Source organism: Vicugna pacos, chromosome 29 (genome assembly GCF_048564905.1).
Source record: "Vicugna pacos chromosome 29, VicPac4, whole genome shotgun sequence".
Taxonomy (NCBI): Eukaryota; Metazoa; Chordata; class Mammalia; order Artiodactyla; family Camelidae; genus Vicugna; species Vicugna pacos.
The window spans coordinates 694,041-717,159 of record NC_133015.1 but is presented as its reverse complement, the minus strand read 5'-3'; the positions used below and the strand labels follow the sequence as shown (position 1 = coordinate 717,159).

General features: G+C 41.0%; 1 protein-coding gene and 1 pseudogene across 1 annotated transcript in view; one reads left to right on the top strand and one right to left on the bottom strand.

The window, feature by feature from the left end:
• Positions 1-23,119, bottom strand: part of LOC116277890 (rho GTPase-activating protein 20-like) — a 69,876-nt gene that overhangs the window by 32,187 nt on the left and 14,570 nt on the right. The window contains exons 3-4 of the mRNA XM_072951694.1: positions 9,310-9,471; positions 2,210-2,356 (exon numbers count right to left, since the gene is read on the bottom strand). Coding sequence (XP_072807795.1) covers positions 2,210-2,356; positions 9,310-9,471 — 309 coding nt within the window. The remainder of the gene's footprint in view (positions 1-2,209; positions 2,357-9,309; positions 9,472-23,119) is intronic.
• Positions 9,569-10,951, top strand: LOC140690219 (caveolae-associated protein 3 pseudogene; annotated as a pseudogene).

Here is a 23,119-nt window from a genome sequence, read left to right as displayed (position 1 = left end):
TAAGTCTGTGCCATGCATGTGCGGTTCAGCCTTCAGCCAGAGGCTGGGGCACAGTCTAAACAAAAATTCTAGAGCTTCTCTTCTCTGATACTCTCCTTTTTGAGATTTCCCCCTCACGTTCCTGTGGTGGTGGCTGACCCAGACTCTGTACTTTGGTTCTTGAGCCCAGAAAGACTGCGGCTTTTTGTCGGCTTGGTTTTCCTGCACCACAATGTGCCTGCAGCCTGCCCTCAAGCCAATGCCTTAAAAACAGGAAACTCACCTAGAGTTGCTGCCTCATTCCAAGGTTCATTTCTTCTCCAAAATATGCTAATTTTTGCTTACTTTTCAGGATCTTCAGGTAGTTTGTTGCTGTTTGTATTTTACTTTGGGTTTACAATTGTTATCTGTAGAGTGGTCAGTCTGTTTGTTGAGACCTCACTCTGCCAAACTAGAGTCTGAACTCTTCAACACTACTTTTTTTTTTAAACAAAAGTAATCTTTTAATTTGGAAATAATTTAAAATCTTCAGAAACACTGCAAAGATAGTACAGAAAGTCTATATACCTCACTCCTAGCTTTCGATTCCTCTATGGGAATCGTGACTGTTCAGATTTCACCAGTTTTCCCATTAATGTCCTTTTTTCTGTTCTAGGATCCATCCAAGATACCACATTGCATTTAGTTATCATGTCTCCTTAGTAACTATTTCTATGTCTTTTCCTATTTTTTTTTTTTTTGACCTTGACAGTTTTGAGGCTTACTGGTTAGGTAATCCTACAGAGCATCCCTCAATTTGAGCTTCTTTGATTCTGTTCTTATGATTAGACTGAGGTTATGGTTTTGGGGAGAGGTGCTGCAGGAGTGAATTGCTCTTCAAGGGGCAGATATTCACACAACATCACTAGTAATGTTAACTTAACCATTTGGTTAAAGTGCTGTACTTTTCCAGGAATTATAATGTATTGTAGAACTTGTTTCTACATTTTCTCTTCTTCTTAAAAAAAGTTTCATGAAAAAACTACTCAACTAAAGATGTCATGTAGTCCCAGCCCTCACTTGAAATCGCTTCCTTTCAGCTGTAAACTCCAAGGAGATTAAACAATAGGAAATGATAATATCTAGAGAAACCTGTCATGGAAAAGAAGATATGCTGAGAATGATATAAACACATGCTTTCTTCCAAATAAGTTCTTGAAATCTTTTGGTAAGCCAGTGGTGCATAACAGAACTTCATGGCATGCTCTTCCTTCATCAGATAATTAGTAGCTTAAAAATTTTTAGTTCTCTAGCTTTAAGATGATGCCTGAGGAGTTTGATGGTAGTGAGGAGAGAAGAAGCAGAAAGAAAAACATTGTGTGCATGTGATGAAAACCAGCTCTTTCAAGCTCTTTCAACATTACACTGGACTTGAGGATGCAGTTGTTCAAAATCACAAGTTAGAGTCCTGGTCGGCTCACCTTGATGTGAAAAGTGCCAACTGAGCATGTTCAGGATGAGAGCACAAACATTCTCTATTCATACATTCTCCAACTCCATCCCCACCAAGGAGTGAGTCTTAGGAAACTGACTTTCACTCCTTGTATCATATATTTGCTCTTGACTGTCACATCTCTATAGACGCTAAATCAGAACATGATACACAATTCAGGAACCACATTATTTCATGACATTAAATTCATTTCTATAATTAATTTTTTTTTAGAAAATTTGGGAGTATAAACCAGTTATTCAAAATTAATTGGAGAATATTATAAAATTTGTTTCAGTAAAGGTCTGCTTCAGTGGTTTGAAAAGTCAAGTTGAAAGCTCAGCGTATAAAACAATACCTGACCACGAGGGAAGGGGATGTTGGAGAGGGGGTCCTAGAGCTCTGACCACCCCCTCCTCTTCCACAGTGCTTGAGATGTTTTGGTAGCCCCTTTAGCAATCACTGCTCAAACCAAGATAATGATTTCAAGAGTTCTCAGTATTTACCAATATATTTCACATATTTTAATAAAAAGCTCTTTGGGAAAAAATATAAGGCATACGGGAGCCTCCAGTGGGGTGTGTCAAAAGACGAGTTACTGGCTTCAGAACAGATCAATCAGAAGAAAGTATTTCCTTTAAAAAATCGGAAGAACAAAACTGGAACAAAATCTGATTAATTTTTTTTCTTCCACCCTAGTCATTCCATAGCTGATGGGATTTCGCAGCAGCCAGCCCATGGACCAGCCGCGGCTCTCACCTGAAAGTGGCTGCAAAGCTCACGGTGGGCCAGCCCAGGACAAAGGATCTTGCGGTGCTGGTGTTGCCTTCTTCCACTTCATCCACGCAGCTTGCCGTCCACATGTCACTTAACTTTATTTTATTTTTTATCTTAAGGTTGTTGTATCTAGAAAGATAAAAACCAGTCAGGGGCTTCTTGTAATTCGGCTTGTTAAATTTTATGACAACTTCTGCACTTGTGATAAGAGGACAGTTCTCACTAATCACGGGCAAAGAATCTGTTACTCACTATTTTTATCTTCGGTGCCTAGCACGATGAACGGTAACACGGTTGGCTACCTTGGCCCAAAAAGGCCTTTGAGCCGTTTGGTGTATTAGTCCTAATGTCTGCATTTGTGACAGGAAATAATTATAACCTTGTGACTTTATTATTCTATACTGAGCATTGCATTTGGATCAAAACCCCTTATTTTAAACTTGCTGCTGTTACAAAAAACTGATTCATTTACTATTTATAACTTGCTTACTTCCAAAAATATTTTAGTGGTTGAACAAAAGAGTAAAAAAAAAATTATTTAAAAAAATACTTATAAAATTTTCATCTTAAGAGCAATAGATACACTAAAATATATAACCTGGAATTAATTACAGAAATTTATAATGCATTTCCAACTGGGCAGTTATAAGATTTTCTAATCTTTAGAAGCAAAGATTATTTTAAATTTTCTTTCTTAAGATTTTGTCCATACCATTTCCCCATATATTTTGACTAAAATTGAAAAACTGTAGCCTAAAAATAGACTCTACACTAAACTGAAAAAAAAAATACTAAGAAGCAATTGATACAATTAATATTTATCCCTGGAGACCCAGAAGTTGATCTTCTTTAAGATGGCAATGAAATTGCTTTTTGACAATTTCTACCTAAACCTCCTTAGAACCTTGGTATTGAAACCATTGTATCTCAGCCTAGTTCACAGATTTAATGCTCATAATGAACCCGAGACTTAAATGGAAGGCACAGGGAAGGATTAAGAGAATATTCTGGAAACCTGTGTATTTCCTATCATTCAGAGCCATTTGTGGAAACACCAGAAGCTAAAACGAAATCCAAGATACTTTACAGGAAAGTATCCTGAAAATTACACATGGGATATTTAAAACTAAAACTCTTCTGCAGGATTTATAAAATGAAAGGGGATTTTGCAGGAACTATATACACGAAGGACAGTCTAGATTCAAAGCCTCATCTACGCTTCCTGTAGGGCACACCACTGAAGTGTAACAGTAAAGTGCTTCGTGGCACAATGGCTTCATTCTATATTTCATTTCAATATTTTTTATCGCTATGAATCATTAGATTTTTTTAAATGAAACAGACTGAAGATTTTTTTTTCTTTTAAAAATTTATTTCTTGATGGCAGCTATTTAGGTAACATAAAACTGACACTATGAAACTTTTGGAAGGAAAAGTGTGTTTCCATATCTGTTTTCATACATTTTGTGTCTTTTGATGCAGACCTCTCTTTATATTAGATAATTCAGATACCATGTGGGCACTTTATGTGTCTATTGATCTGGAAAAAATCCTTCCCTAGATCAATAAAGTGCCAAAAGTATCCATTTCCTTATACAAATAACAAGGTGCTGTCTGAAAGCATTAAGAATGACTTCCATTCTAATGGTCAGCATCTATTGAACTTACCATTTGCCATTCATTGTTGTAAACACTTAACACATATTATTTGGTTTAATCTTCAAACACTTTATAGATAAGGAAATGTCATAGGGAGTTAAAGTAATCTGTCAAAAGTCAAACCGCTTAACTAGCAGAGATAGAATCTGAACTTGAGCAGAGTGGACTCAAGCTTATTTATTATGCTCATAACCATTGTGTATCTATAAAAAGCCCTGGTTATTGCCATTCTTATAAAGCACCTGCACTGATTTTCTGTCTGGATGATCTGCCCATTGTAAATGTGGTCTTAAAGTCACCTACTGTCAGTTTCTCCCTTTATGTCTGCTAATGTCTACTTTATATACTTAGGTGCTTCTGTATTGGGTACACATATGTTAATGAGTGTAATATCCTCTTCTTATACTAACTCCCTTATCGTTAATTCCCTTCTTCATCTTTGTTCAGCTTTTGTTTTAAAATCTACTTTGTCTGATATGAGTATTGCTACTCTAGCTTTGTCTTTTCTATTTGCATGAAGTATCTTTTTCCACACCCTCCTCCCCACTTTAAGGCTGTCTGTGTCTTTAGCTCTGGAGTGAGTCTCTTGTGGGCAGCATATAGAAGGGTCTTGTTTTTTAATCCAAATCAGCCACCCTCTATTTTTTGATGTCAGCATTTTTTCCATTGACATTTAAAGAGTGATTGATAGGTATGCACTCTTACTGCCATTTTTGTTGCTTGCTTTCTGGTTGTTTTTGTAGTTCTTCTGTCTCTTTTTTTGTGGTTTAATGATTTTCTTTAGCAGAATGCTTGTGTTCCTTTTTTTCTTAGCTTTTGTGTATCTGTTGTAGGCTTTTGATTTGTGGTTACCATGGGGTTTATATATGTTGATCTGTATCTACTTATTTTAAACTGATAGTCATTTAAATTCAAACACATTCTAAAGATCTACATTTTTTTCTTCCTTCCCCCACATTTTCTTTTTTTGATGTCATATTTTACAACTTCATGTTTATCCCTTAACTGTTTGTTTTAGTTGTAGTTGATTTTTACAATTTTTATCTTTTAATCTTCATACTATCTTACTTAAGTCATTATCCACAGCCTTTACTATGTATTTTCCTTTACAAGTATGATTTTTACTGTTCTGTAACTTGTTACTTCCTTTTAAAAATTGAAGTACAGTCAGTTACAATGTGTCAATTTCTGGTGTACAGCACAATGTCCCAGTCATGCATATACACACATACATTCCACTAACTTGTTACTTCTTGTTGTAGCCTTGTCTTTTCTACTTAGAGAAGACTCTCTAACAAGTTTTAGGGTTGTTAGTTTTGATGAACTCTAAGTTTGCTTGTCTGAGAAGTTCTTTATCTCTCCTTTAATTCTGAGTGGCAACTTTGCTGGTAGAGTGTCCTAGATTGTAGGTTTTTATCTCTCAGCACTTTAAATATATCATGTCACTCTATTGTGGTCTGCAAAGTTTCTCCAGAAAAATCAGCTGATAGCCTTAAGGGGGTTCCCTTAATGTGACTCTGTTTTTCTCTTGCTGCCTTTAGAATGCTCTCTTTAACTTTTGCCATTTTAATGTGACATGTCTCGATGTGGGTCTCTTTGGTATCATTTTGTTTTGGAAGTATCCCATGTGCTTCTTGTACCTGGTTATCTGTCTCCTTCTTCAGTTTGAGAAGTTTTCAGCCATAATTTCCTCAAATACATTTTTGGCCCCTTTCTCTCTCCCTTCTCCTTCTAGGATCCTATAATATGAGTATTAGTACTCTTCATGTTGTCCTATAGTCCCCTCTAACTGTCTTTATTTTTTAATTTGTTTTTCTTTTTTCATTGGGTGATTTCCATTATCCTGTCTTCAAGATCACTTATACAGTCATCTGTATCACCTACCTGGCTATTAGCTCCTTCTAGTATGTTTTTCATTTCCGTTACTGTATTCTCAAGCTCTGACTGGTGCTTTTTGTATTTTCTAGTTCTTTGTCAAAATTCTCACTGTTTTTATCTATTCTTTTCCCAAGTTCAGGCAGCATTTTGACTACTAATGCTTTGAACTCTTTATCTGGTATGTTCTTTATCTGTTTCATTTGTTGTTTTTTAGGGTTTTTTGTTTGCTTTTTGTTTGAAACAAACTCCTATGTCTTTTTATTTTGTCTAACTTTCTCTGTCTCTATGAAATTAGGTGAAACACTTACTTATCTCATTAAAAGGGTGTCCTTGTATGGGAGCATACCTATGCAAGTCTGCACATTCTGAGTGGCTTTGGTGGGAGAGCTGGATCTTAACTGAGTGTGGGTCATGTCTTCTCCCAGGATACGCTGCCACCTATCACCTTGGTGAGAGGTAGGGCTGGAGATGGAGTGGCTACACCCTGAGCCAGGTGTGAGCTGGAGCTTCTCCTATGCTCAGTGGCCATCACCACCCTACTGGGGCCAGGGTCAGGTCCAAAGGTGTTGGAACAGAAACCCTGAGGGTCAGGTCTGAGCTAGTTCTGTTCCCTCTAAATGTGTACTCTTCCTTCTCCCAGCAGTGGCACCTTTGCCACAGAGGGGAGCAGTGATGAAGAGGAATTTGGCATGGCTACCTGGTGCAGCTGGGGTGCACACTGGGGCAGTCCCCAGTATACCAGTCAGAGCTCCAGACAGCTCCCAATCTGTCACCTACATGAGTGCCAGTGATAAATGTCCTTGGCTCATTCAATTGCAGTGCTGTGTCTAAGCTGGTTCTGTGTCCTCCAAGTGCACACTCTTCTTGGCAACACCCTGGTTGGGAGTTGAGCTAGTCAGAGACGATGCCGGGGTGTGCACTGGGTCAGAGCCCTGGGCAGTTTTAATCTGCTTCCTCCACTTGGTTTGAGGAGTAAGCAAGAGTGTGTGCACATTCTTCATGAGTGGACTCTCGGTTTCTTACAGCCCTCCTACTGGTTTTCAAAGGGACTTGTCTTCTTGGTATTGGCTAGGATGCCCAATATATGTTTCAAATCACTCGTTCCCCAGGTAAGATTTGCAAGCCCATGATACCCCCATCTTCTGTGTCCCCTCCTAGGGGTGGGGGCCCCGACCTGATTGCTTCTCCTGCCTTTCTACCTGACTTCTTACAGATCTTTCTTTGCAGCCTTGGTTGTAGAAAAGTCTTTCTGCCAGTCTCCAGCTTTTCAGTGAGAATTGCTCCACATGTAGCTGTACTTTTGATATGTTCCTGGGGGTAGGTGAGCTCACCGTCCTCCCACTCCACTGTCTGGATCTCCTCCCCAACCATGTCTTATCTATGACATTGTGTAACTTAGGTGTGAGGATGTGGATAGTAGAAAAAAGTGTTTACTATTCTCTAGTGACTAACAGTCTCTTTGATGAGACTGGATTTGTTAAACGACTCTTACCTTTTAGGATGTTTCATAAACAATAAGAATGGGGGATGGAGCAAGTTGCAACCACTGTTTTCTAGGCTGGATGTTAACTGCATTGGCATTTAGTGTTGTGTGAAAAGTGAATTCTTTTGGTTATCTCTACAGTATATTCCAAATATGTCGGTATCCTTCATGTAACTGCCATTTCCCCAGTTAAGGCCCTCACTATCTCTTATCAGGTCTAGGACAATAACCTCCTGTTGAGTCTCCCTGCTTCTACTCTTGCCAACCCTCTAATCCATTATCTGTCATAGCTGGAACAATATTTTTAAAATATGAACTAATTAAAACCCTTTGGAATAAAATCCAAACTCCCATCATAGCCTTTGTGGTACCCGGCCTCCAAAATGGTCCCCAATGATGCCTGTTTTCTGATATTCATACCCTTGTTTAGTTCCCTCCCAACTGCACCAAGGTTGGTCTCTGTGGCCAGCAGCAGACACTGGAAATGATGGTATGCCACTGCCAAAACAGGTTATAAGACTGCAGCTTCTGTTTTGGGTGGTCTTTCCCTTATGTACTCTCTTCCTCACGTTCTTGGATCTTTCACTTTGAGGAGACCTACCTGGAGAAGACCTACAGCCCTGGGCCAACAGCCGCTGAGGACCTGAGGCCTGCCAGCCCCCCTGAGTGAGATGGGAAGGGGATTCTCTAGCTCCATTTAAGCTCTGACATGACTGTCACCATGGTCAACAGTTTGACTGCAACCTCATGAGAGCCTCTGAGCCAGAACGACCAGCTAAGCCACTTTCAGATTCTTGGCTCAGAGAAAATGTACAAAGACATTCATACTCATAAGCTGTTGTGTTTTGGGATAATTTGTTGTATGACAACAGACAATTAAAGCAGCCCCCAAAGGTCCTGATAAGCTGATCCTTGCCTACTTCCCCTACTTATCATGCTCCAGTGACAGGCTTTCTTTTAACTCCTCCAAAGGTCAAAGCTTTCCCCACCACCTTTGTACCTGCTGTCTCCTCTGCCCATCTTCCTAATATCTGAATATCTTCATTGATTTTTTTCCCCCTTGACTACACCTACCTAACATATATCCCATATTTCACTTCAACCAGCACTCTATTTTCTTCTCAACACTAAGTACAATTTGTAATGTCTGCCCCCACACATTAGAATGAAAGCATCAAGGAAGCAGAGACTGAGAGAGAGACTCTACTGACCCCAAGAAATCACTTCAGATAGTGGGCAGCTGATTCCTCTTGCCATGCAGACCTGCAGAGCTGTGGACTAGGCCTCCAGTAAACAGGATGCTGGCCAGTCGGCTCTCACTGTTCTGTGTTATCGCAGCAAAGTGTGCTGGACCTGACCCAGGCTACCACGCTGACACTACACACTCAGTCCAGAGTGCTGGGTGACTGGAATTAGGCGGAGTGAATGTTTTACAAACCAATTGAACAGCATCTTGATTATGGAGTAACAATGACTGGTGTGATGTAAAACGGTTGGCCAATCAGGCTGAGTTCTACAACATCACGTGTCCTAAGCACAGTATTCATTTCTACCTCTGCACAACAACTCAGAGAAAGGAGTCCTTGTTGATGTATAAGAATTCAGAGGCCCACAGTGTATAAAAGGAAAGGGAAAGGACATTTGGGCAATTGAGGCTTACCTCAGTGTCTTGGGAGAAAATGTCTGGAGTCCAAACTGTAACGTTTAGGATTCTAAAAAGTGTTTAAAGAATAAACTGCTAAAAGTAACAATGAAGATAATGTCTACACATAAAAAATACAAAAGCAGGGATCATGTCCATCACAGTCTTCTTTGCATCCCCTGTATTTACAGAGAACATGGCACAGAGTGGGGTCTAAATGAACACCTATTGAATGAATAAGTAACTGAAACACTCTTTTCAAAACCAAACCAAACCAAACATAAAACTCACTTCAGATATTAGCTATAGTAACAGAGTCCAGATAGTCTCATAGTAAGCAAAGAACAGAAAGGTTGCCTTTGTCAGTGGAAATGCAATTTTATAATGACAACCAGGGGAGAGTGTATAGAGCATACTCACTTGATTGTGGCCACAACGAACAGGTCATTGAATAGGAAAAGATGCTCCTGACTCTGCAGGCCTCTTCTGAGTTCTACCCGGCCATCAAGTAGCAGGGTCCTACTGGAGCACACGACCGATGACAGAAACGCACGTGTGTCAGCACTAGCAGACGGGCTTTCCCTGCAGCAGGTCAAACGCCACAGACCTTTGGTCAGGTGACCAAATGTAGACGTTCTACAAATTTCTACAAAAATCACAGCTTTGTACTAGTCTTTTTATGACCTACGTTTTCATTTTTCTTGGATAAACACCTCACGGCAAAATTGTTGGGTCACAAAGTAGGTGTAGGTTTAATCTTATAAAAAACTACCAGATAATTTTCTAGAGTGGTTGTATCAATTTATATATTCAACAAGACTGTCAGAGAATTTTAGTTGCTTCACAACCTTGCAAACTTCTTTTTGCTGTGGTTAGCATAGACCAAAGGTTAATTAAGTTGCTTAAAAAATGTTCTTCAGGGCCGGAGCTGGGGAGGAGCCGGGAAAGGCAGCCCCAGCCCAGAGCGCAGCCGGCGGCTGCGCGGAGAGCAAGCGGGACGGTCGGGTGTCATCGGGGAGAGTGCGCTGGAGCCAGGGCCTGGGCCCGAGGGCCCGGTGCACACGGTCGCCGCGGTGACCCTGCTGGGAAGCTGGCCACCATGCTGGAGGCGCCGCGCGAGCGGCAGGGGGGCCTGGCCGGCCCCGTGAGCCGCATCCAGAGTGGCCCGGGCGCGCTGAGTCGCAGCCACCACACCGCGAGCAGCACGCCGGCGCGGCTGCGGGCCGGGGCGGAGCGCGTGGGCGCGCGCGCGGGTGCTGCCCAGGAGCGCCGGGCGCCGCGCCGGCCCGGGGCCGCGGCGGGAGGCCGACCGCGGGCTGCTGGTGGCGCGCGGGAAGCTCCGCGTTCTGCTCTTCCAGGAAGAGGCAGAACTCCCAGCCAGAGCCTTCCGGAAGGCGTCGGAGCCCTCAGGCCCGGCGGAACAGGCCGAAGCTGGCCCAGAGCAGCCCGAGGCCGAAGCCGAGGAGCGCTCCGACGAGGAGCCCGCGGAGACCAGGGCGCGGCGGCTGCGGCGCACCGGGTGCAGAAGGTCCAGCGCCTGCGAGGGGCCTTCTAGGGCCGTAAAGGCCCTGCTGCGCCGGCACCCACGCCTGTTAAGCCACCTCGCCTTGGGCCCGGCCGGAGTGCTGAGGGCCAGCCCGAAGCCCGGCCTGCGCTGGAGGCCAAGCCAGAGCCAGAACCTCCACGAGGCACCGAGGAAGACCCCCGGAGACCTGAGGCTGCCGACGCGGCTCTTCTTCAGATAGAAAGTGCGGCCTGATGGCTGGTGCCGCCGGCCTCCCCCGTGCTCTGCCTGGTCCCGCAGTAAATCTTCCTCTGCGAATGCAGCATTCCCACCCAAGTAAGGAGTGAATCCTGCATCCACAGCCCAGCTCTGGCCCTCCCTTCCCAGCTTCTTCAGCTCAGCACCCTCTGAAAGAGGAACAGCCACTCACACCTGCTTGCACTTACCATCAATAAAAATAATGTCACCCGGAAAAAAAAATTTCTGCATTTAAAAGCAATCCCAAAGGATTTTAATACATAATAACTCTTTTCCCATCTTACAATAATAGTTTTAAATAAGTAGATTTGATGGTAGTTCTAGGGGAGAATCCACAATGAAATAAAAATCTTTCTTTTTCCAGTGTGGATTTATCAATGTACATGTCTTACAGTCTGTCATTTTTAAAGATCTATGTGTAATAAGCATGGCAAGAGATGCCTCACGATTTTAGCAATCTAAGTATTGATTAAAAAAAAACCCCAACACTTAGCAGTCCACAGTAAAAATAAACATCTCAGCTCTCACATAATTTAAAAAGAAAAACGTCTTTTACAGAAGGAAACAAAAACACAAATAACCTTTGTGTTTTCTAAAATGACAATCTTAATCAGCATTTCCTACTTAAGAATGTATTTCTCAATTATGTGACTCTAAAGTGTGCATTTTTATTGAGTGCAATGCAGATAGATGTGTTTTATTTTAGTCTCTTGGAGTATGGAAATGGGGAGGAGGGTAAGATTATAACCTTCTATTTAGCCTCTTAATATAGCCTGATTACGATTTACAACTTATACTTAAGAGCGCCCTAAAATGAACTAACAAGTACAAGGGGAGTCTAAGAGTCAACCTGCTGCCTGCTTCTTATGTATTAACATTCCATTTTCAAATACATGTGTGAAGCCATTTCTGAAAGGCAAAAAGCAGTTTTAGGACCTTAATCATTTTTCACTAAAACTAGATGACAGCTTTCACGAAGCTGGGCCACACTAGTGCCTCGATATTTATTTCTGAAGCTCACTGTAACAGTGAGTCCACTGTCAGGTACAGTTTTAGAGGTAGTGTTGCTTCATCTTAAATCACAAAAGAAAATAGACTAAAATTCAGAATACTTCTTGGAAATGCCTGTTTATAAGGGGGAATCAACTAACGGCTACTGATGGCTGGGTAGTACCAGTCCCCAGTACTAGGTAGGGTCCTGATGGCCTCAAAGCCTAACACGTGGTCCCTGCTCATGCCAAACGCCATCTCTTTCATGAAAAATTTCTCTCATTTGAATTCTTGATTGGCATTTCTTACATATCTAACACTTATATCCTACCTTGAACCTCTTAAAGCATTCTCATTTAAAATACACTGAGTATGTGATCACCATATAATAAGTTAGTTGTTTGTAATAGTGATCAGGGTTGCCTTTGCTGGGTGGCTGCCATGTGCCAGGCACTGGAGATAGATGTGGTTTCTAGCCTCAGGGAGTTAGCAATGTGACAAGGGAATCAGACAAGTAAACATCACGATACACCAGTGAGGTAAGTGACATAAAAGAAATGCAGGGTGCTGTGGGCACAGATAAAAGCCAAAATAGGAGGCCCTCTCTGAGACTGAACTGGTTAGGAAAGTTTCTTGGAGGAATCAGAGTCTTAAAGGATGGAAGGACAACAAAGGCTGAAGGGCATTCTATGGAAAAAGAAGAGCGTGTCAAAGACAGGAGGGCATGCATCAGTAACCCTGGGAAGTTCCCAGCGGCTGGCATGACAGAGGTCTGAGATGAGGAGCAGCAGACGAGGAAGGGGCAATACATTACAGGTGTTTTCCCCACCACCTTCAGACTCCATCTGAAAGCACTGCAGGATTTTAAGCAGGACGCTGTGGTTTACCATATGTTGAAGAGAATAAATGAGGGCAAGCTTAGAGGAAGGGAGACCTTTAGGAATTTGTTGCAGTAATCTCAGGCAAGAAATGTCATGGGCCTGAGTTGGCAGTGAGAAAAGGATAGAGGATATAGGAGAAAAAACATATTCAAGAGATATTAAAAATACAGATCATTAAAATTTGCAAACTGATTAATTGGGGGTAGGGTAAATGGAGATCGACTTGGCTGAGAAAAGGAATACAATAGACTTACTGCCCAGTCTTTATTTATTTACTTATTTTTAATTTATTTTTCATCCAACAAATGCCTTCTGAGCATTTGTGTGTGTTGGCTAGGCACCATGCTGAATGGTGAACACATGGGGTAAACAAGTTAGAATTACCCTCTACTCTTACACAACAGCTGAGTCTGATTCTACCATAAAGAATCTACTTGACATCACATCATTGCTGCTCAGTTCACTCTGTAACAGAGGTTGAGAACCACAGCCCACAGTCATGTTTTATTTGGCCTGCATTCTGATTGCCTGGTTCGCCACATTCCCTCACTTGCAACCTCTGTATCCTACAACTCCCAGGGACCTGAAAGCATTTAAGTCCATGATTCTTACTCTGGCATCACTTAAAAAAAAAAACTAGCTTAATTTTAAGTTATTTTTAAAAATTATGGCAAAACATACATGAAATAAAATTTATCATTTTAACCATTTTAAAATTCAGTGGCACTCAGTATGTTCACAATGTTGTGCAACTATCACTGCTACCCAGAGTTCCTTAATATTTTCATCATCCCCAAAGGAAAACCTGAACCTATTAAACAATCACTCCCCACTCCCCACTCTGCCCAGTCTCTGGCAACTACTAACCTCTTTCTGTCTCTATGAATTTGCCTACTCTGGATATTTCAGCCCATAAAATATGTGGCCTTATATGTCTGGTTTCTTTCATTTTGCATAATGCTTTCAGGGTTCATCCATATTGTAGCATGAATCAGTACTTCATTCCTTTTTATTAGTGAATAATATTCCATTGTATGGATATCCATTCATTAGGTGATGGACATTTGGGCTGTTTCATGGCTATTGTGAATAGTGCTGCTATAAAAAATGTGTGCACACTTGTTTGAACACCTGCTTTTATCTTCTGAGTAGACCCAGGAGTGGAACTGCTGTATAATATGGTAATTCTATGTTTAAGTCACTGAGGAACCACCAAACTGCTTTTCACAGTGGTTGTAACCATTGTACAATCCCACGAGCAATGAATGAGGGCCCTTCTTCTACTTTTTATTCTTCTCTCTTTTGTCCCCCATATGTAATCACATCTTATGTTTAATGACATTCTAATTAAAAAATAAAATCTCCTGAGTCTAGATTTGTAATAAACTCCTAATTGGACTCTCTACTTCCTTGCTCTTACTTTTTCAATCCATACTATTCACTTCTTGCTTCTATCATATTAGTCTTCTTGACGTATATTGTCAATGCATGGCATGTACACTGTCTAAAGAGTATGCCCAACTCATTTAACCTTGCATTCAAATTTTGGCATCTATTTTACCCTACCTGGTTACGATGATATGTCATGTTACAAATCTCTATATTGCCTGAGCAAAGCTAACCCTAGTAAATCTTAGGGAATAAATTAGCCCAGAAATAATTTAGAACAAAGAGATGACTACTGAAATGAAGCCACAAAAACTATTATCAAATCAAAATTCTATCTTATTCAACAATACAAATCTGTCCCTTAGATATTCATGACTATCTCAAACATTTCAAACATTTAAAAAAAAGCACATTTTTAGGAAATCTAGTCTAAAGGAATTATCTGTCTTATTAATGGTATAAAATATAAAAAGTTACTGTTACATTTCAATAGGCATCATCTAGATAAAAATCACATTCAAATCCCATTCAAATCACCAAAGAAAAGTGTATGTAGAGATTATACCATAACGTGGTTGTATGCAATATGTACCATTATTTTCATTTCCAAATTAACATTGATGATTAACTGATGCATCACATAGCTCATACTACATAGTCTGAATTCTGACTTGATATTACAGAACAGAGCCTAGTGATAATGATAATACAGGTTCAAAATGTACTAAGGTAGGATAAGGGCTTGAAGGATACATGCACAAATGGTTAGATAAACAGAGTGAGCAAGTATACAAAGGACAACTTTGAAATTATCATCAAAATACTGATTGCAACCGGCATTATAAGTGACAGAATGAGAACAACAATCTTATTAGTGACGCTAATATTTAAAGAGCAAGGAAAACACAAACATTAAATAAGTAAAGGCAGAAGCAATATGGGAGGAGAGAGACTAAAGGACAGAGAAGGACACTAATAAACAGTCACCCTAACAGAGCAAGATACATACACAAAGAGATATTATCTCCTAAGAGTGGAGTAAACCATATGACTTATTCACAGCCCAGACACAGAAGTTGCTCAACAGTATCTGCTGGGAACTCACTTAGTACAAAGCACTCATCAGGGCATGATAGGAAGAATTATAAGGTCAAGGCATTACGGGAGAGAGCAGGATCTTATGAGCATTGTCTCTGAGAACTTAAAAAAATACATGCAAATTATATCAATGATGTAACCCAAGTTGAGAAAAACCCAAGTTTTAGAACTTCACATACTCTGGTGCAAATGACATCTCTTCAGAAAGGACAGCTCTACTTCATTATGAAAGAATGAGTTAAAGTTCCTTAGTAAAAGCTCATTAGAGGCTTTTTGAAATGCAGTAACTCAGTATAGAAATGATGGTGGTTTGGTAGCTGTGGAGGTGGTAAGAAAGAGTTCTATTCTAGATACATTTCAAGGTAGAACTTAATAGGATTTGATGACAGATTGATTTGGGGGGGAACTTGGGTAGGGATGGGGATAAGGAATTTGGTCCTAGGCATGTAAATTTGAAATAACAATTAGAAAAAGGGAGATAAAGCTACGGCAGAGATTGGGTCATGGAGCAAGTTAGCATAGATGGAGAACAGGGTCAAGTACTGAGCCCTGGGTGCCCCGACACTTACAAGCTGAGGAAGAAGGGAAAACTAGTAAAGCAGAATGAGTTGGCTGTCAGTAAACAGAACCAAAAAGTTGTTTATTTTACTGTACTAAAACTCACTTATTGTAGGTAAACAGAAATAACATACTAAAAAGATGCTGTAATTTCAGACAGGGCTAACTTAATATTATTTCAAGTGCTTCAAGCGAGCCTATGTTGGGAATTCTAATCTTGACATTAATTCCTGAAAGCATTAAAATCTAGTACACTTTCCAATTTCAAACAAAAGTGAGTCTAATCCTTAAAATAAAAGCTTTCTATGGAATATATACAATGTATACTGTCAACAAATGTTGAGCTAAAAGATTTTTAAGTTGCTAAGAGAAGCAATTTTTATATTTACTACTGTATAAAAAACTCCAGTTATGAATCCTTTTCACCTGGGGCTGTCACCACTTGTGCAAGTATGAGTGAAATATGATATGACATAGTACTTAAAAGGCCTGGCATTTTAAATCACTCTTTTTACCCTGTAAAACTTCGGCATCTGTCACCAAAGCAAGATGCAAAACCAAACACACACAAAAAATCCTTTAAATTGACCAGGACCATTGATTGGCATCTAGACGTATAGAAAATAGTGTAACTTGATGTAAAAAATGATACGATATAAGGTCAAAGTGGTAAGTACCATAGAAAAGAGGTACAACTCAAAGATGAAGGGAATTTAGGAGTCAGAAAGCATCCTTTGAGACAATTAGGTGGTGAAAGGGGATGAAGCGGGGGGGCATGGAGGAAGACAGGAGATCAGAAAAAGCTTCACAGAGGAGTCAGCATTGGATCTGAGTCTCTCAAGAGAGTTAGGTTTTGGACAAAAGAAAAACTTTAGCACAAAAAGATCAAGTGATTTGTGAAAGTCACCAGACTGCTTATTGCAAAGTCAGACCTAGAGCAATGGTTTTCTGGTGACTGGAAGCAAGCAGGCTTTGGATTATGCGTTCAATTTGGGGCAGAAGCAGCAGCTTTGGCAGTCCTTTTCACCTAGTTTTTCCTCACAGTAAATGATCTTTGGCTATTTTCCCATTTTTCTGGTTGAAATTGGTCACAATACAAACACTGTTGCTACAAAGACTCGGAGAACAGGAATATTTTCACTGTATGTCTCAATTACCTACATTGCTTAGCAATCTTTCTCTTCTCTAAACAGAAACTATATAAATACATTTCTTTAAAGTCTGTATTTTGATAGAGTAGCTTTATCTGACTCATAACAGGTGTTACTTGTGGACTGAATGTACTGCAAATGTGCTATGTAGCACTTAATTGCATATTCTCTTTCATGTTTTTTATGTGTCTTGTATCTGTGAGCCTTGCTTCCCCAACTGAATGGAGCTCCCAGTGAGCACTTTACACTGTGCAGTAAGGTAGAGTCCATGTCTTATTTCTGATCCTCTGTTTCTAGAACTGTGCCTGGCACAGAGGACTAAAATGTTTGCAGGATTAATAACTAAACAAAACAGTGTCTTCTCCACCTACAAAAGTAAACTAGGGAAATCACTCAATTTACCTGGATCATTCAGAAACCAAAACCAAACCTCAAAGCCACTTTGCTCTGAATCTAATGTTGGTATTAATACTCTTTGGCTGGACTAGGAGAGGAGTGAGAAAGAGCAGTTCTCTCGTTTGACATGATTATCATGGTAACCCAGTAGAACACAGTGTAAAGAAGTAACTCTCTGGAGGAGGCAGATGCATTTGCTTATTTGCTCCAGCTCCCCGTCTACTTCATGATTGTAGTCCCACTTATACATCCACGTCACTCTATTTCTGGAATTCCTTTCCATCAATGCTGCTAAATAAAAATAAAAGAGGACGGGAGAATTCCAGAAAGATGAGTATCTGACTTCACACAATTTCATTCATAGTGGCTTCAAGTGATCAAAACATTCCAAAACTGAGAAAAAGCTAAAAGATATTAGGGGGAAAAAAAACTCAAAAAACTGTTTCTCTTGCTTAAGTTAACAGACTCTAGCTCAGACTCACCCCTCTCAAAGACTTAGGCTGTGTGCACATTTCCAAAAGCATGTGCTAAGTTGCCCAGTGTGATTTTGGAATTCTAACCTCCCATACAAGGGCAGATCTTTAAATTTTGCTCCTTATAAAACACAAAGCCTAGCATATATTCAACAAATGTGTGCTGAACTGAAATCAGAACCAAACTAAAAAAAAATAAAAAATGAGAAACATGAAGTTCTCACCAACTGGACATTCATCACGAGGAACCATCATATTAAAATCATCATATTAAAAAATCCTTTCATCATTCTCAAAATTTTTTTTCTCATGTTCAAATCATCAAGAGATTAATCACAATTATCATAAACAAATGCTAATTAACAAGTGTATTAATTTCTATTTTATTGAAAGTCCTTAAAATTGTTAGCAATAAATGGAATACTTAAAAATCACTGCCAGCGCATGTTCAAGTGTGAAATGTACATATTAAAGGCCAAAGTAAAAATTGACAGCACCACTAAAACCCAACCACCTTTTAAAGTCATTTTTCACACAGCTAGAATGACATCATTGCCTTAACAGAGCAGAAAGCACGCACTGCATCTGTGTTGGGAGCTGAACAAACACACATGTGGCCTGATTTATTCCCAGACTGTGAAGACATTAGTGTGCTGCTAACGGCGCTCTCTGACCATTCAGCAAAGGGCTAAAGCAATATCCTCCATCTTAGAGGCCTCCCTGGAAAGGGAGGTTAGTGGGAAAATGCTCTACTGTTTCTATCATTCCCAATAAAATTACATTGGAAATAAATTCCAGAGGTTTCTGAACGCAGGGGTTTGGAGAAGGCTAAGCAGAATACAAATTGCAATGCAAGTTTCATGTTTCTCATTCTTCAGAAAAAGCTTCTCCAGCGACCTCACTCTAGAGACCTATGGGGAGTACGAGTAATCCACAGAAATACAGCCACATTAACCACCTTTCCACTGTCTGTACCCCAGTCTCCTTTTCCAAACCAGGGAGCTAAGCAGACAGACTTTGGAAAGAGAAGGAAACAAATGGGGAGGTGGGAAGCAAGTCATCTTCTCTTTAGAGCCAGAGCTTCATGTGGCCAAAGTATCAGCAGGACAAAATCAGGGTCCCCGCCCCCCCATGAGGGCAAGGGGCTTTGTCCGTTGTATTCACTGCTGTGCTCCTAGCCGTGTCTGGCCACCGGAAAGTCAGTGAAGGTTTGCTGAATGAATTACGATGATGACGTCTATCTTGCTATCATCTTATAAAGCTCCTCACAGGCAGTCGTGGGTCTGCTCTGAAGCTGGCAGATACTGTCAGGGCTAGTGACACGGGAAGAGGCAGGTCTCTGAAGTGGGTAAGAGTGCCCGACTCTGGCTTCTCACTTTTGGACTTGGTGTCACATAAGAATGTGGAGCTCCTTGGGACTGGCACTCAGAGGACCACGAGAAAGGCGTCCAGCTCAGGGGCACCTGCCTTGCCATCCTACCTAGACTAGCCACTCTCTCTCCTATGGCCCTGTTTTGTTCTCTCATACAAGGTGCTACTTTTTAATACTCTCATTTGTTTTGTATTTTCCTATCCACATCCCCCCACTGGAATGTAAACTCCATGAAAGCAAGGACCACATAATAGTATACCCAAATGCCTAGAAAAGTGCCTGACAAATAGTTGGCATTTAAATACTTACTGAATAAATTAACAATTGCCAGGCACTGTTCTAAGAGGTGAATGAGACAAACAAAATGCCTGTTCCTTCTAGAGTTTATCTTTTGTGAAGATCAGGGAAAAGGAACCTGAGGGGAACATGAGATTGAAGAGGTTTCTTTACTTCCCTATTTCCCACAGCCTTTACTCTGCTATACATACAGTGAAAGCTGGTGGAGAACCCTCCGTCCCCTCAACTGAACATCTGACAGCAGCAATGCTGCCCGTTCACACTGAACACACATGGAGAAATGCACTCCTGTGTCTCGCTTAGGTAATCCCACACAGTCTGCCCTTGCTGGGACACTGGCGCTATATGTACACTAGGGTTAAAGTCTTAAATTATCAGTGTGATGACAGCAGTGATAAGTAGAGCAAGATCCTCAGTGGTACATGGACGTAAAGGGACAAGACAATGAGCTTAGGGTTCCAGCCATCCCTCCCTGCCAGGATGTCCTCCCTCCATTACCAATACACAAAATTTGGTTTATTTATTCAGCTTGAGAGCTTCTGAGCTTCTTCCTTAATTTTGTAAAATTCTTGGCCATTTGTATCTTCAAATATTTTTTTCTGCCCCATTTTCCTCTCTGTTCTTCTGGGACCACTTACATGTATGGCAGGCCGTCTGACATTATTCCACAGCTCCTGGATATGTCACATGTTTTTAATTTGTGTTCAGTGTTGGAAAACTTCTTATTAACCCATCTTCAGGTTTACTGATTCTTTCTTCAGCTACGTCAAGTCTGCAGATAAAACTACTGAAGAATTCCTCACCTTTGATAGCACATGTTTATCTCCTACGTTTCCATTTGGCTCTTTTTGAGTTTCCATCTCCCTGCTAAAATTCCCCATCTGTTCATGGTTGCTGCCCACCTTTTCCACTAGAGCCTTAACATAACAATCATAGTTGTTTTAACATCCCCGTGTGATAGTTCCAACATCCAGATCATCTCTAAGTCTGGCTGGCTGCTTTAGGTTTCAACCATAGGTCTTTTTCTAGCCATTTATTATGTCACAAAACTTTTGACTGAATACTAGACATTGTGATAGAAGAACAATAGAGGCTGCTATTTACTCATGGAAATGGGCACGCCTCTTCTGTCAGGTCATTATCATTAGCACGGGAGGCTGAGTCGCTTTAGTCAGTCGCTGAGCTGGGTTTGGGTTTTGTTGTTGCTGTCTTTAACATCAGTGAGCCACAGGCTTTGGATTCTCCCCATGATGGACCACTACCGCCTGTGCTTAGTGTGAGGCCTGGAACGCTACAGAGTTCTTCTCAGTGTTCCTGCTCCACTTTCATCTTTTGCCAGCCCCTGAACACCTGTGCTTCATGGAAGGGTGGTTCTTGCTCTTGTCCTAGCAGGAGGTTCCTACTGCATGCTACTCAGCATTAGGCTTTTTGTGGGAACAAGTGGGGTTCTCAGTCCTCCTGACCTGTCTCAATTTTAGGCAGAGTCTACACACCTGGGCCTCTAAGGTAGGGTCTTCTCATAGTCCTGCCCTTCCTCAATCCCCATGGCAGTCTAATTCTGCCTTGAATTTGTGATAGCTCTGTGGCACACACACACAAAAAAAGTTTCTAGCTTCACCTTCAATGGCGGCAGACCTCTGGTTTGTATTGGTGCAGAATCCTGAGACCAAGAGGTTTTTCTGCCTTTCCCACATGGGTAAATGGTCCAGAAGCTGTGGATACTGGCCTGTGCCCTACAGGCGAAGGAGAAACCCATTCGGGACTTTCCTAGAAACCTTAAGAAGCCTAAAGGGTCACTTGCCTTAGGAAAAAAAAATGCCTTCCTGTAGCCTTTGTATAATCCTCTTCTTCCTTAAGATATCACAGTTCCCATCTCCTCCTTGGCACAAAGACTACAACACAGATTTAAAAGTAGCTCAAGGAGAGAGTCCCCCCTACGGCAAACAGTAACAATTTATGCCTGGCAAGGAGGAAGACGACTCGTTTTATCTCATTCACTGTGCCTACATGGGAGGGAAAGCAGATTTTTTTAAAAAAAAAAAGTGTGCTGAAAAAACACTCTTATTTACAGGGCAAAGTTAAACTCGGGTTTACAAAATGCAAATAGAGTGAAAAACGGTACACCGTTCACTAGTGACGCCAGTGACACCAGTGCACAGAGGACTTGGGGTTGGCCCACATCTATAACATCCTGGACTCGGGCTGCTGCTATTCATCGTTCGCTTTTGTCTTGTGCTACCAGAGCCTGCATCAGCCATCTGCAGACATTCAGAAATCCTGAAGAGGCCTGGAAATTGCCCTCTGGTGTTGCAAAGGATTAGCCTTATTACCTGACTTTCACTCCTTGGCCTATACTATGCTACCTGACTATGGCTTAATCACTTCTGAGAATGAGACTTCACCCAGCGAATGGCCTCAGATTTGACCTATATCTGAGTCATGTGTAGGGCTGATTAAAACATACACAGAATGCTGGGCTCTAGTCCTGCAGGCTTTGATTCAGCATGGGGTAGGGTGCTATAATCAGTATTTCTAACATTTTCCCAGGTGATTCTCAGGACCACACTCTGGACCACTGACCTCAGAAGATTTTGTTTGCATAGACTGGTACATCTTCTAGGTATCTGAGGTGTGTGTTAGAAGAGACGGCTGTCACTGGCTTATAGAAAGAACTGTGAGAAAGAAAAGTGAATAAATAATGACAGGGCATGGGAATAGATGAAGAGACAGAGTGATGAATTGTTCTTCCATCAGTTTTTAAAAGGGGTGGAGTCCCAAGGCTTAACTTGGGGGCAAGTGGAGAGTGCTGGCAAGTCAGCCTTTTTTTTTTTTTTTACTAGATCCTGGGAGTAGAGGGCCAGCTACCCACACCCATCCACAGTAGCTCCCCTCCACGTCCTCCACCAACGGAGAGCAGATACTTTCAGGAACACAGTCTCCAAGGACAATACCCTGGTCTTTCCCCCTCAGAACTAAAAAAGCGGTCACCCACATTTCAAGGCACTTATTTTCAGTGCCTTGGAAAACCAGCAGCATGCCTGCTACTCTCTTTACGAATGTCCAGTGTTTGATTATGTTGGCCCATTTTTCACCCACTCTCTTACCTTAAAGGTCGGATATGAGAGAAAAATTGAGGCTAGATTGAGGACTATGCTAAAGTATTTTGGTGAAAGTACTACGTGTATAATTTAATTTCAAATGGCTCAGGAGAAAGTATAGATATGGAGATACCCAGATAAATACAGAGGAAATGAATAGGGCAAATGTCAACAATTATACAGAAAATACAGGTACTGAGTATATGAGTGCTGTTCTGTAAATTTCATGTTAAAATTTTTTCCTAATTAAAAGGTAAGGAAACAGTTTAATGTTGCCTCCACCAGATTAGAGCTATCTCTGACTGTCATTAGATTAAAAAAAAATTTCAGCCCAATGAAAACTGAGTCCAAAATTTCTACACTACAGATTGCTGGTACTCAGTTCAGAAGCTTGTACAGTTCCAAAACAAACGTGTCAGAGACCATTGTTAGACCAGTAGTTCCACTGACAAGTTATCCTACTTATTCAATGCTTGTGGGAGGTTAAAAAATAAAAAGTTGATACTGATTCCTTTGTCTGTTTTTCCTGTTTTCATCTTATTTTCTTTTTTCATAAAAAGCAGACAATTACTAAGTCCAAGAGGAATTAGTCCACTTTGTTATCCAGGTGCACAAACATAACCATAAGCTCATTTTTGTGTAACTAAGAACTTACGTGTTTATCCAGAACATGGGGGAGAGACACACCGGGGGAGAAAAGAACAGCAGGAGGACAAGGAATTCACATCCAGAAGTTAGTTGAAAAAAAGTCCTTTAAATCCAGTG